Raw genomic sequence first — 15,934 nt, forward strand, 5'->3', positions numbered from 1 at the left:
CATGCGCTTTAAATTGTACGTGCTGAAAAATATATCCATTCGTACGGAAGCCGATAGGTGCCAGGGTATAGTAACTAGCGGCTTAATTTATATGGCGGCCGCCACTCAATTTAAATGTGTATCATGTATGATCCTCTTAAGTGTACGTTAAATAACTGTATCCCATTTCCATTCTCAATGACCGTGTAGCGTGTGACAGCGTGGCGAGAATTCCATCGACATCGAAAGCAAGTTTATTGACTTGCCTAGATGGTCGAGCGGTCTAGCGCGCTGGTTGCATGCTGTTAGGAGATTTGGTTCCGCAGGTCGTGAGTTCAACTCCGGGTAGGGGCGGAAGTGGGTATCCCAAACAAGTGAAATTATCTGTGCTTTCTATATATATATATATATATATATATATACAATTATGAGCATTAAATTATTGTTTTTTGCTTGTACTGTTAAATACGTAAAACCACGGGGCTGACCCTCCAGTTTTTGACAACGTTCTATTTTTATTATTTTCTCATGCAAACTGAATTATTTTCACATGTGAAATAAGATTAATTGGCGGATTGGCCCCCACTCCACTCTTCTGGTGGTAGTAATGGATGGTAAAAATGTAATAATGAATGAACTGATCAATTGAAGGATGAACGGAGCTCCCTTCCTCCAATTTATGAGTACGAAGTTTGGACAAAAGAGACATTTTAGGTTCCTTTTCTGCTTGTCAACAATAATTGTAGAAGACAATTCCCGACTGTCCCTATACACTTTAAAAAACGATGATGCGTGTTTGCGTACTAAATCTTACCAAAAATAATCACTCAGTGATACGAATTACACTGTTTTTGCAATTGGCAATATATTATTTTAAGTGGCGGCCGCCAGTTAAATATATATCAATTCTATGTACCCTGGCACCTATCGGCTTCCGTACATTCGTGCGCGGCGAAAAGCTTCTTAAACACCCAGTGATGAACATCACGAGTGCTGTATATTTCATTTCTTGCCACTTTATGTTCCCTGGTCTTCGCAAGAATGCATCGCAAGTTAGGAAATCTACACATAAATGCAAATAGTGCATTGATACTTCCTGTGAAACATTTATTAGAATTCCATGAATAGTTTATAGGATTTCTTCCAAAATTACATTCAAAGATTTCATTTGAAGGATAATCTTTTCTAAAAAAAAATAGCAGAGAGAGAGAGAGAGAGAGAGAGAGAGAGAGAGAGAGAACACAACAGACATGCCCAAATTTTAAACATCCCGTACAACACAAACACCTGCGTTATTCCCACCACTCGTCGGTACATTGTTTCACAGCACGTGCAGCACAAATTCACCAAATAAAAGAATGATCATGAACTATCACAAGGTATGAATTTCCTGTAATGGCAATTTGATATATAGCAGTGTACCGTGTAAAACAGGGGGGGGGGGGTACGACAATTTGTAAAACTGCACATATAGTGCAACCCAAGATTTTATAACGCATGGAAATATCACGAAGTAAACAGAATAACCAGTGACTCGTAATCTTATCCGTCGTCTGAATGAAAGCTACTAGTTTTTGGTCAGCTATAATACCCGAATACGGGAATTAAATTCATCTCCACTAGCGATAGGTTTTGGGCCCACTGTGCTCTTCGTAGGTGAATGGTTTTGGCTAACAAAGATAGATTTTTTTTAAATGCCTAGATGGTCCGCTTGCAGAAATATGACATGTATTACGGTCTTCCCACGTTGGGTAGTATTAAACTCGGGTCGTATAACATATTTATAGGTTATAGACTTTGTATGGGAAAATATGACGACCGAGTTTTTTGGCGCGTAGACGGACCGAGCTTGCGAGGTCCGTTCGCGACAAAAAACGAGGTCGTCATATTTCCCATACAAAGTCTATAACCTTTTTATTATATACTTTCAATTTCATTTAGAAACTAACAATAATTTTATTTTTAACAATAACTTTATCGGTTTAACAGAGTAAAAGATGAAAAACACGAAAAATTTGAAATTTAACGGCGTAGAAATTTGATTGTGACGTAATGTGTGCGGGCAGGAATGTTTCCGGGCATATATCGTGTGATATATGCCCGCAAACTTTTAAAGAAAAAAGAAGAGATGAAATTGAAAGTATATAATAAGTGTCTATATTATTAAGAGGCTGTCCACGGAGATATCAGGCAGTAGCTATAATACGGCTGGCACATGCAATTCCTCAAAATTTTATTCATACCCAATAAAAGTTAAGGTCATACGCCAATTTTATCGTATGTAAAGTGAATTTCACAAAAAACATTGTTAGATGCCAAAACTTGACCTATTTCCTTGGGTATTTCGGACGTATTTTTGATAAAATATGTAACTTCAGAGTTTATCTATTTCAATGGAATACACAAATCTCGCATAGAAACCGTTTTTAAAAATGTCATATCACCGATCATAATATATATAATATATATTTGTTCAAATACGTCATCGTATGAACTGGAATGTCTACAGATCTGATGCTGCTATTTATTTGCTTAGGGAATGTTACCTTATACTGAAGTAAGTTTTTTTTTTACCGTTTCCTATCTGTTAAGCATCTATAAGTCGTTGAAAAACGTCGGAAGATATTGGTTCTGCTTTTCTCGTTTTATTGCCAAGTCCACAGGCACTTGTTTCTGTATATAAGTTTTGACGTCTGTATACTAATAATAACTATATTATTATTAGTATACAGACGTCAAAACTTATATACAGAAACAAGTGCCTGTGGCCAAGTCCTCGGGATTTTAGATTTCAGAGATCGTTTTAAAGCAGTTTTCTACATCAAAATTGCCGTAAATTAACATTTTGATCTCCATTAGGACCGGGAATTTCTAATAATGCTTCAGTATCACCCTCCATAATCCTCCTACTGTTTTCTGTCGCCATGAACGTTGATTGTTTTTTTTTAAAATGAAGTTAAACGTGTTATTGTTCTAAATAGACAATTATTACTTGGGTTACCCTCCTTTGCTTAGATGTTTTTGAAAACGTTTTTATTTAATTTTTCTGCTTAAATTAAATTTTGTCGTGAAAGAAAGTATTATATTTGAAAAAAATTGTGTCTAACATCATTTTTTCATGTAGTTATGTTAGATTTCAAAAGATTAAAGAAGAAATAGCCATTTGAAATTTGAGGGCGAGACAACCCCTTGACAACGGGCCAAGACAGAGATATATCGAACCTTAGGGCGAGACAGCCCTACCTACTTGCAGCTGTCTCACCCTAGCCAAGATAGGTGTATCAGGGCTGATACACTACTAGGTATATGATATACTTTGAAAACATGAGATGTGTCCTTTAAGCATGGAGAACTTGCAATTTACCGAACAGTTTTCAGCCCAATGTGTCAGCGAATAAGTACATAGGACAGGGGAGGGGGTGATGTTAATAGCAATGGTAAAGAAATATGAGGTCTTTGTGAATAATTCTCTTTATTCAGTAAAATTTAACAACAAATAACAACACAGAATATAAATAAAAACAACATGAGATTGATATATTTCTATTATAGCCTGATTCCCCTGCGAGAAAGTAAAGTCATTGTGCAAATACACGGGCGCGATGCTGATTGATACTGTAAGCTGGTGGATGCAAAGCGGTCAACTTTTTATCTTTTACTCACATCCACACTCTTTCGCTACCATATTTTTGTGATGTTTCACGATGATTTTACCGGCTTCTGCATAAAGCATACTTAGGGGGGTTAGAACCTTCGGCACACAACAGGGCAGGGGAATTTTCCCCTTTCTATACTGCCGCAGGAGGGTTTGCATCATGGCGTGGTTCGTCACTGCCTTCACTTCCGCTACTCTCGCGGCACAGATACCCTTACACACCCTGGCGTTGAGAGCATTTGGGAAAATTATATACTTTCCCCACCCAAGATGATTGAAATTGATATGCATATTGGACAAGTGACAATCTTTTCTGCGTCGTCTGGTTGATCGTCTGCTCCGTGAATGAAGTTCATTCTCTACTTCTGAGGATACATTACTGATGGCCGAAAGTTTCTTAAGATGTGATTTGTCGTTTGAAAATATCAATAATATACCATTTTCTTTCGGAGTTGAAGTTTGTTTGACCTCAACATGCAATTTGTCCTCGTTTTTAGACACCCAGGGTTGTATGACCGAGGTGATGTCGCTGTTATTTGAAACACGGAATGTATGTGTTCGAATAGTTTTGTTACTTCGCTTGATCTCTATTTGTAACCATCTCCCGCGAGCTGTATTGGAATTAAAGCGAAGTTCGATGTGGTGGATATCTTCCTCTGGCTGAAGCGCTGGAATCTTAAAAACGGCAGTCCTTAAATCACCTACAAATTAAGATCAACGCCAATTATGGTTAGCTATATTCCAGTAATTGTCATACCGTACAGCTTTGGGGGGGGGGGGGGGGGGTCATTGAATTGTTGTAATATATATATATATATATATATATATATATATATATATATATATATCCAAAATTGAAATAGAGTCTCCGTAATCGGATAATAATATTTTTTTTTAAAATATGAAAAGAAAACACAGAAATCCTCCGTAAAACTTTTTCATTACAACTTCAGAAGCTTTACAAAAATGTATACATTTGTGTAAAGCTTCTGAAGATGTGATGAAAGCGCCAAAGCTTTAGCGATGGTTTGATTAATCTGTACCAAAAATTGCACTCACCAAAAGAATTGGGGTGGGGGGGGGGGGGTAGACTCATAATGTCTAGACTTGAGACCAGCTGAATGATTTTATCATTTGGCAATTAGTTTATTATAGCACACAATTATATGAAAATTTGCACAATTTTCTTCATTTCTACGATAGTGTATTTGATGCAAGTCGCCGGATGTTTGTGAAGGTTGGCTGCGACACAGATTAATAAGATTACAATGTAGAGGTATTAGATTTATATTGTATATACAATTGCCCGAATTAAGACTGGATTGATGACAATAAAAGCTATAAGGCGACGAGTGGACAGATCAAATATTATAGGGGCGTCTGATTACCTTGCGCTGAGCACATTGATACGGAGTAAGAGGATTACTAGAAAGAAAAATGAGCTGTCTCGCGCCCTGAAATCGTGCGAAAATTTTCAAAATCGCAGACTCATTAATAGCTCATTAAAGTGTTTGACATTTATGTAATCTTAAATATCATTTTTTCTGTATATATTGCTAATCCTACAAATATGCAATGCATTTCGACATGATGGAAAACGGTACGAACATTTTATATTCATATTTTATATGTCTATCATTTAGACTTGTTTAAATCCTCAAGAACATACATGTTAATTACACATGATAATGAAATTATCACAAGACACGTTCTCCACATATATATACACTTTCGCTTAAGCTGGAATAGTAACGTAATTAATGGAGCGGATCCATGAGTGTGGATATGAGGAAATTGGAACTACCAATAACTATTCAACGCAGTGATCATTTTGTGTTTTATGACAGTATTTCCAAGATGTGCATTCTACTTCCAAAATATGACATTCATTCACACTTCTAATCCTGCATGTAAAAAGCTTACATTCTTGATTATGTTGGAGTAGTCCGACATTTGGACCGACACGCTTACCCCCCCCCTTTTTTTTTTGTTAATGTGTAAAATAAAACTAATGACGGGTATTTCCTGTAAATGCATGGATTCTATGTCTATTATAACTATTCAGTTATTTTTAAATTCCTAATGTTATTTTTCGCTTTTAGTAAACTCTTCAGATATACAGGATTACTAAATATTGCTTATTATTTTTACCCAGTGAAACATGGAATTTGGTTTAAGAAATGTCCATGGCAGTGAAATTGGTATGAAGCCTTGCCATCCATTCAGAAAATCAAACTCAGAATATTAGAATGAAAATTTTTCCACACAACAGTTGAGCTAATACTAGTCTGTCCTCCAACCCCTCCGCCCCGTTTTCTAATCAATGAGCAAAATAAATAAATAAACAAAGGGGTAGTGTGGCGGGAATCAAATTATCTTATAACTTCCAACAGAAATGAATTTTTTTTTTTGGTCAAACACCTTAGCATATTTTGTTTCATTGCAAATATTGCAAAATCGCTAAATGTATTCCAAAATAGAAGTTAGAGCTCTTCCGTATAAGTGTCTTGCATTCCGCGGTGCATTCAATATGAACTGATCAAGTGATCGCAAACTTACAACAGATTTAATGGAAATTCGAATTTTCTATTTTTTCTAGAATATTTCATTAATATGAGCATTTTTCTCGGGAAATAAATCGTGTTGACCACCCTTGTTTTAGCAGGATTTAGGTCAGCTTGTTACACTTTTCAGTTGTTGTTTTTTTATTTTGTATGTTGTTGTTTTTTTTTAAATTTATATTTTATCCTATTTTTGAAAAATTATATAAAAATACAAGTCTAGTTGTAGTAGCTTGAATAACTAGTCGATTTTTTGTCGTAAAAACTATGTTGTGCGTATAAAAGCATCCGATGGTTTCCATTTGAAATGAAATGATACAACATATCATAGTTCATTGTTTTAAAAACAAACCAGATTAAATATTCTAAACGCATCTTACAGCAGATTTAATGGAAATTCGAATTTTCTAATTTTTCTAGAATATTTCATTAATATGAGCATTTGTCTCGGGAAATAAAGAACACATGCAGATGCATTGCAGGTCTTTCACAGCTACATCATAGCAAAAAAGTGATACAAACATGCAGCTTATACTCCTTTCTTAATGAGATGCTCATAAATATGCATACCGCATCGAAAACGAGGCTACCGTCGGTTTCGACGCACAACAAGCATGTCGGATTTAGCGGAATGTACGAAGTCGGTTGGTTGCGCAACGCGAGATCTCAGTATTGTCCCCCTCATTACCTTCGGTTTTGTTGAAGAAACAATAAAAACTTTAAACAAGAGTGAAGGATGCAAAGAAGTTTCCAAGGGATACAAATATTTCAGCGAGAAATACATCTCGGATATCAGAGGTAGGTCAAATCGTCTATCAGCTGATCAGTTTGACAGATACTATCAACTGATCGATCTTGAATCGTTTTGTGGCTGTAACTTACACCATATCAGCATGTAACAAAGATGTCTACTGAAGAGATGATCTTACATAATAATTAGTTATATGAATTAAATATGATGATTGTTGGTAAAACTGATCGATCGTATACATGTCCAAGTACCCCCCCCCCCCCTCAGAAAAAAAAGTTTTAGGCCTATAGCATCCCAGCCTGCTGAAAAACCATATATTTTTGTTGAATGATAAATAATCTAGTAGTTTCAATGAGTTAATTTATGACAAACTAGCATCATTTTATCAATTTATAGCCCCTGCATATATATATCAAATGATTTATTTATTCCAAATTAGGGCCCTCCTGGGCATACATCACTATTATTAATACATATATATTCTCAATAAGATATGTTTAAATCATAATGCATTTGACAGATTTCAGTATGTAATGTTTATGAGAAGAAGAAAAAAAAAGTGCACTGTAATTTAGTATTATGAGCTACAAACAATGTTCATAACATGAGACATTTTGAACATGGTATTAATACTTAACGTATTACATGCAATTAACTTGTGCCGTAAAGTTTCAACTTTGCATTTGATGTGTTATTTCACCGCAACACCTACAGATAACATTATATTGAAATCACATGAAGAAACTACAAACAGTGCATATGTGCAAACATGGTTTCTCATGGTTCATACATAATACACTGTATTACTAGTAGTATGTGTTTAGACAATGTAAACCACATGAGACATTACATCATACATGTAACCATAACATGCATATATCATGGTATACATATGTATATTGTATCATGTAGTTATAATGTTCAATTGTTAAAATTGTATACTATAGATAAGCTGTTTCGAATACTTAGGGTACAAGACTAGTCGACATGACACATGCAGGCACTGTCCCTTGGTACCCCCTGTGTTCAGAACAACAACTCCCCATATATCATCCTTCTTATACAGTGCATTTTCAATAAGTATTGTTACATTGTATGAGCCAACTCTAGACCAATGTCAATATAGAAATTCTTAACATGTGTATTTAAGGTATACATGTGTATCATTATCATGTAGTCATAATGTAATTGTTAAATATAGTATATGTGTGTTATATATATATATATATATATATATATATATATATATATATATATATATATACTTGTAATAAAATTTTAATCAAACATTTCTTATTGTAGTGTATAAATTGGATGATGGCTGTGTTGTTAAAGCTAGATCCTACCGATCACAGAAGAAAAATGAGTCTCCACACACAATTGAGGTAATATTCAATTTGATTGTTTATGATGTTTTATCAGTCATATGTATCATAATGATTAATTATTCTATTTACATTTTTGAGATACCATCTAATATGTACTACTTAACCTGTAAGTTATAGTCACAAATACCAGTATACAAAAATTATTGGTTAAAGCATATGCTTCCTTAGAACTCGGGTTTCCCCTCTGAAATTTGGGATTGAGTCCAACTTGATAGGGTGGTCACTCACCCATACATGCATGTGGGGGTTCCTCCCTCCAGATGAACCCATTCATATCAACATCTGTACCAATGTATTGATCACTGCATTGAAGTTGTATAATTCATTTTTAGCTCACCTGAGCTGAAAGCTTAAATGAGCTTTTCTGATTGTCCGTTGTCTGTCGTCTGTCTGTAAAATTTTCATACTAACGACTGCTTCTCCGGAACCAATGGGCCAATTTCAACCAAACTTGAAACAAATGATCATTGGGTGAAGGAGATTCCAGTTTGTTCAAATGAAAGGCCATGCCCCCTTCAAAGGGGAGAAAATCACAAAAATGCAAAACTAGGGCAAGGTCTTCTCAAGAACCACTGAGCCAGAATAAAGCAGAAATTTACATGAAAGCTTCCTGACATAGTGGAAATTCAAATTTGTTAAAATCATGACCCCTGGGGGTAGGGTGGGGTCACAATTGGGGATCAAATTTTTTCCTGTTGGGATATTGGGAAAATCTTTAAAAGTCTTCTTCTCAAGAACCACTGGGCCAGAAAAGTTAACATTTACATAAAAGCTTCCTGACATAGTGTAGATTCAAGTTTGTTAACATACGGCACCCAGAGTTAGGGTGGGGGCACAATAAGGAAACAAAGATTTACATACAAATTTATAGGGAAAATCTTTAAATATGGGCCAAGGTGAGCAATGTGGCCCATGGACCACTTGTTGTTAAACACTGTACAATAAATGAATTGACTATTAAATTATTACCTAAATCCAACTATACTTGTTTTAAAATATTTAAATTTACATTAATTTACTTAATGTTTTCAAATTTGTCTTTACAGATACATCTAAAATCAGGACCAATATTTGAGAGATGACAGCAGTTGCTCCTGTCCAATTGGAACCTTTGGTGCATGTGGTCACATTACAGGTCTTTTGTATACTCTTGCTCATATGAAAACAACTGGAATGCTGGTTATTCCAACAGATGTAGCAAAAACCTCACTTCCACAAACATGGCATGTACCAAGAGGGGAAAAGGTAGCAGGGAGCTCCATTGACAACGTTCGAGTGTTAGGTTTTGATATGAGGAACCCATATGTGCCACCTAGAGGAATTCGAACAACATTATACAACCCTATTGAAAATGTGTCCGAACTACCTTTACAGGAATTGTGTGATAACCTTGAAGAAGTTGACGACACCTGTATGCTTTTGAGCGTGGTAAATTTAGAACGTCAGGAGAAAGTTGTAGACACGAAGTTTGGCAAATTCCCCAAGGGGAGTCCACTTGCAGTGCAGCAAAAAATGAACAGTAATTTAATTCTGAATATATTGGATGCTGATGACTTTCCTAAATTACCATCTCAAAATGTGATGATTAACAATATATCTACTGTGTTATCTGAAACAAAACACTTGAAAACTGACTCATTAAGTGTCACTACTGATGAGGCTTCAGAGATAGAATCTCTGACTCAGTTACAGTCCCAGGATCCCAAATGGCACAGGATTAGGCTTGATAGGATAACGGCATCTATTGCTGGTTCCATTGTCAAAAGGAGAAAAGGTAATTATGTGAAAAATGTATCGGCTTGATACATGTAATGAACATTACTACATTTCAAGTAAGATTCTGCATTTTTAATTTGATATGTACACTTAAAATACAACATGTTTAATTCAACGAAATAGACAAGATCATGAATTATTATTCTAGAGAACAATTGTATATATAGTACAATGTAAAGTTCAATTTTTCTTGTATGTCTTAAATTTGTAGCCCTCAGTGGTGCCTTAGCTTAGCTTGTTTAGTTAATTGACCAATAGCTACAAATTAAAGACATTGAACAACTTCTTTTCAAAAGCAAATTTTCAAACAATGCTGTTTTTGGTATAGACTATGACCCCTTGGTGGAGCGACTAAGGACTTCCAGATCTGTGGTGACAGCCAATATGAGACATGGGATAGCATGTGAGCCTACAGCAGCTGAAGCATTTGTAGCAGTAAGAACTCTTACAATATATGTTTTCATGTATTTGATAATAAATGCAGGCACAAATATTTGTTAGAATAACTAGTCCACTTATTATATGTCCAGTTGTAAATACCTTAGGCATTTAACCCAAAGAAAACTAAATGCATAGGTCTATACATGTATATCAATTTGATAAATACATAAATTATAAATGAATACACAAAATTTACAAGATCTTTTGAATATAAATAATATTGTCATAATTTGAGGTCTTTGGATATGTGTTTTGAATAAAGCACCAATGTATTGATGAAAGATTTGATGTAAAAAAAAAAATTCATACAAATAAATAAAACATATATAAGAGTCAGCAATATTTTAAAACTATGTTCTACTACTTTCTGTATTTTCAGAGGATGAATGACAATGTCAACATTTATCCCTGTGGAATATGTGTCAGTCCATGGTCACCTTGGTTGGCAGCAAGCCCAGACAGAAAGGTGTATTGCCCTGCCCTTACTCCATGTTATGGTTTACTGGAAATCAAGTGTCCTGTCAACCCCCTATCACAATGTGTTTACCTCAACAAGGATGAAAATGGGTTTAAACTGAATAGGACACATAACTATTTTCATCAGATTATGATGCAGCTTGCAGTAACAGGACTAGAGTGGTGTTACTTGTTTGTTTGGACTTCAGATGAATCTCATCTTGAGCTTATAACATTTGACTCAAGTAGATGGCAAGAAATGAAAGACAAGCTTGATATGTTTTATTTTGACCATTACTTGAAAGGCTGATCAATATTTGATATAGATCATTTTCATTTGAAGGAATGTTTTCATTACTTAAAGTAGCATTTTCTATATCTATTCAAGATTTGCTAATTATTTCCATTCAGCTTCAACATGTTTATGCCAAAGTAACCAGGTCAACGGTCATGTTATTAAATGCAAAGTCTTGCCATAAGAAATCTATATACAAAATATGAAAGCATGCCTTAAATAATTCAGGAGATATTTCCTTAAAAGAAGATCAATCTTCAAGGTCATGAGGTCAGAAACTTTGGTACCAAATCAAATTTTCTCACATATGAAGACTGAGAGCTTTATCACTTACCATTTAAAATTATGTGCCAGGTTAATTTTTTGGATAGACAGGACAAATTTAATATTCCTCCAACATTAGTTGCAAGGGGGAGAAGGGGGGGGGGGGGGCTTAAAAACTTTCCTAATGAAAGTTACTTCTAAATATGGTTGTGTAATTAACTAGAGTTATTGTTATTAATTATAAAACAACCAACACACAGGTAATATGTGTCGTGAATTACATGTCATGAAATTCATAGATCTTGTAATATGTTACTTTAATTTCTGGTACAATTCTGATACAATTTTTATATTCTGATAATTGTATATATTTATCTCATTTTCCTGATTGATTTCATCTTCAATTTACTTCCATTCCTTGACAAGAGGACCCTTGAATAAAGTTAGCATGTTTGCCACTGTCCATAATTGATTTATTGTTCCTACCATACTTAAGGGAATGACACCATCAAAAAGGTGGTACTCCTTGACTCTGCGGATATGCCTCTCAATATGTATCCTTAGTTTTGCTATCACCTGGGTTTGCTCCACTTCTTGCCTTGAAAATTGACCTTGACTTTGGAGGAATGGGGGCGTGTTAACTGAAATACCTGTCCCCTCTAATACCTTGTTCAGAACAAATCCTTTGTCAGCCATTATTGAATCACCCCTATCCAGGAGATCAATCAGGCCAGAAAGCTTGGTAATTTCTACATCTGACATATTTCCTGTGTACAAACTTGATACAAAGGTCAGAGCTCCATGTGGAGCAATCCCAACAAGTCCTTTCCATGTGTGAGAGCTTTTGTATGACGAATAACACTTGGAACTGAGAACAAGAGATGAAGGTCTCTCTGTCTTTAACTCTGTACAATCAATGATTACCCGTGTAGAGGGATACATACTTTTGAATTGGTTAGGCATGTTCTCATTTATTTGCTCTCTACTTGGCCAGATATCTATGCTACCAAGAGCAAAGTATAAAAGATTTGCCCATGTAATAATTTTCCTACTTACAGTAGACAAATGACATTTAAATCTTACAGCCAAATCCTGCTCCATAAGACCACATTTTCAACGGCATAAAAACATGAACAATTCGTCAATGAGCAACATGTTCCTCGGATTGCCCACCAGTACGTGCTGGTTGATTCTGTCAGAAGATCTGTAATAATAACTGGTCATTCTATTAGCACCAGGTTTGATAAATTCATAAAAAGTTGTAAACATGATCATGGATGCAAAACCTGTATAAAATGAAATTAATGCATTGTCATTTGAAAATCTTTGAATGCCAAATCTTTCTATCTCAAGTCGTTGGTGTAATTTTTGAATTTCCCCTTCCTTCTTCTTCAGCATATCCTCTAACTCATTCACCCTATTTGTCTCAGGCTGCACTTCTTCATACATACTGCTGCAATATATAATTCACATCCATACTGTATAAATAATTGGAAAGTTAGTCAAACAATTTCATCATAGCCAGTTACAGACTGATCACCCCCCCCCCCTATCTTTTATAAAGGATCTCTGTTGTGTCAGTAATAAGTATTTGTGTACTTCGATGTATTCATTTATTTATATATTACAAAATTATGCATATCTCTGATGAATGTGAAATTTATAGGAGGACGCTCTATACCTTTTCAAAGTTGGTAGATATTTTAAATTACATGCATATTAAATCATTACATAAGAATATCATTTTCTCAAAATTAACATGATGGTGTAAAGAACAGCATTCATACTATGAATTAAGAGAAGAAGAAATATACATAAGCACAGGTGATTTTCAAAGTTATATAGTGCAAAACATACAGTATTTTTTATTATTATAGACCATCATTTAATATAGTGAAAATATTTCAATGCAATTTCTAAGTCTGAATGAATAATACAAAATTTCATACCTCACAAAGATCTTGATGATCCAGCATCCTACTGTCCAGCAGCAGTTGATCTTGTTGTGAGTTGAATTATTCAAAATAGTTTAATACAATTGCAAACCAGCATGAATAAAACTAGTTTGACAATTGATTAATCATTCTGAGAATAATTCATGAACAATAAGTAAAACCAATTTCACATTGAAAGTCCCAATGACATGCAGCAGCACTGAAGAAACTTAAATCATACTTATTGCTAAATTATATTTGCCTTGATTCTCCTAGTATTTTCAACTGTTTATAGAAATAGTAATTCGAAGGTAGAAAAAGAAACATTGCTTCGATTATTACATGTGCTTCTTGTAAAATTAGTCAGACCTTCTGTTAAATAAAATGACACACACATAGACCTATATAATGTTATGGATATAACCTGATTCATTCTGATTGACTATCACATAAATTATAGAGATTTTTAAAATGCCATTACCTCTCCACATTCAAATTTAAATTTTCATTTGAGACCGGGTTGTTGTTATTCTCATCAGTGTCAAATCTAGGCATTTTCTCTGGAACAGGATGCTTAAAAATTTCCCGTCGCGCAGCTTTTTCGTCAGATTTCCAGTTGAATATGGAAGGAACACTTTCTTTCTTGAGTGTCTTCCTTACTGGGGTCCATTTGAAGTCGTCCCTCTTAAAATGACGTGAGCAAACAACTGTTTGATCACAGATCTGTTAGAAAGATTATAACCCGTTAAGACTTGTTTGAAGTCATTTCATTAAACACACACTGACGTACAAACGTGCAAGGACCAACCTATTTCGAGGCCTACTTAATTCTATGATATAAGGGGGTCATCTCTCCGTATTATTTGGAACAAAGTTACATAAACATACTCTGAATAATGGACCAGGATCCCTCCGAATAGCATGTATCCAAGCCTTGCGAAGCTCCAATCTTTGTGGGATTTGATGAAAAGAGAGCTCTGGGTTGCGGCGTCCATTTCCATTACAGTTCGGCACGCAACAATGCCTCTCGTTCTTGCCTCCGTCTAAGGTCGACGCCATACTTGTTTATACTTGGATACGACGGTAGCCTCGTTTTCGATTTAGAAGCGCGGTTTATGAATATTCTGCGAAAAGGGAGTATTATCCATAGTGTTCAAAACATATGATGTTTAGGATAATATACCAGATATACTTATGAAAAATTAGAAATGTATTTAATAGATACACTATTTTAATATTTATTTAATCATTCACTTACTATCATTATTTGCTTTTCCTAAACGTTTCAGTTTTGATTTTATTTTGATTTTTAAGTGGAATAGGGACCAAATATGACTCTTAACCCGTCTTGTCTTTTTCATGTGAAAATAAACATTAAAAAAATATTGATATAAAATTTATCTGATATATTATCTAGTATATTTAAAATTTCTGAAACTAACCTGTGGGTGCAATAACTCGTATGGTGTTGACGTCTCCTAAGTTGTTTCTCGTCTGGGCAGCCTGTGACAGCGAATGTCCATCCAGCAAATTCTGGTAAAAAGTGGAAATAAATTTGGTGGAAGTGCTCGACAATTGTGCGGTTCCATTAAAGTGTTCATCCAAAGGAAAGGGCTTAGCAGACGACAACAGTGAAAAGTGTGGGGAGAAATCCTCAGAAAAATGTTCTTTTACAGTGGTACCAAATACAGAATGTAGAAATAGTGTAAAGTTAGTCAGGAAAAAGAGTTTGGCCATGACAGAAATTTTTCGTATCCAACACACCCAATTCAGATAAATTTCAAACTGAAGTGAAAGGGGTTAGGAGGAATTACTGGGGATCACAGTCGTTCCTCTATCGCCGTCGCTTTTGGTGTCACTCCGATTCAGGGCCCGTCGACCTAATCCCACTGATCCACCTCTGTTGTTATTGGCATTAAATTGTGTAAAAGATACATCGATGTGGACTACCGCTTCAGCTCTCGAAGTAAAGGGGTTTTATATGCTACGCTAACAGGTAAGATGATGCGCGGACGAGATTAGCTCATCGAAATCTACTTTCTCAGCTGTAATTATTCAACTGACGTAAAACATCTCATCGAACTGAATGGTCATGCAGTGTTTTATCATAAGGCGGATTTTAAGGTGGATTTTTCTCGTATCTGTTGGACATATTTTAATTAAATCTCATGACATATAGAAATTTGTGTTAAGGAGGTACGCTACACCAGAGAAATTTGATGAAGATGAAAAGTGGAGAATGTGTACAACAATATTTTGAATTTTCAAATTTTCAAATTTACTTTATTTTGTCAAAAAATACAGTTTTAGTACAAGGTAATCTGAAAAAAATTTAAAACCCCTGCTGGACTCGAACCTGCGATCTACAGTTCAGCAGTCGGTATTTTAACCTACTGAGCTACTCGACTAGGTATTTAAATGGAAAAGGAAAAGT

The 15,934-nt window shown here is 35.0% G+C and overlaps 2 protein-coding genes and 1 pseudogene across 2 annotated transcripts; 1 reads left to right on the forward strand and 2 right to left on the reverse strand.

Annotated features, from left to right (window-relative positions):
• Window positions 1-3,634: 3,634 nt before the first annotated feature.
• On the reverse strand, window positions 3,635-5,038 carry LOC130051495 (nodal homolog). Its single transcript, XM_056153459.1, has 2 exons — window positions 5,023-5,038; window positions 3,635-4,335 (listed from the first exon to the last, which is right to left on the reverse strand). The coding sequence occupies exons 1-2, from the start codon at window positions 5,036-5,038 to the stop codon at window positions 3,635-3,637; spliced, it is 717 nt and encodes a 238-aa protein (XP_056009434.1).
• A 356-nt stretch (window positions 5,039-5,394) lies between these two features.
• Window positions 5,395-11,711, forward strand: LOC130046659 (uncharacterized; annotated as a pseudogene).
• A 260-nt stretch (window positions 11,712-11,971) lies between these two features.
• On the reverse strand, window positions 11,972-14,559 carry LOC125676468 (uncharacterized). The gene is made up of 3 exons (XM_056153460.1): window positions 14,389-14,559; window positions 13,982-14,184; window positions 11,972-12,407 (listed from the first exon to the last, which is right to left on the reverse strand). The coding sequence occupies exons 1-3, from the start codon at window positions 14,557-14,559 to the stop codon at window positions 11,972-11,974; spliced, it is 810 nt and encodes a 269-aa protein (XP_056009435.1).
• Between the last annotated feature and the right edge of the window lie 1,375 nt (window positions 14,560-15,934).

The sequence above is a fragment of the Ostrea edulis genome, chromosome 2, assembly GCF_947568905.1.
Source record: "Ostrea edulis chromosome 2, xbOstEdul1.1, whole genome shotgun sequence".
NCBI lineage: Eukaryota > Metazoa > Mollusca > Bivalvia > Ostreida > Ostreidae > Ostrea > Ostrea edulis.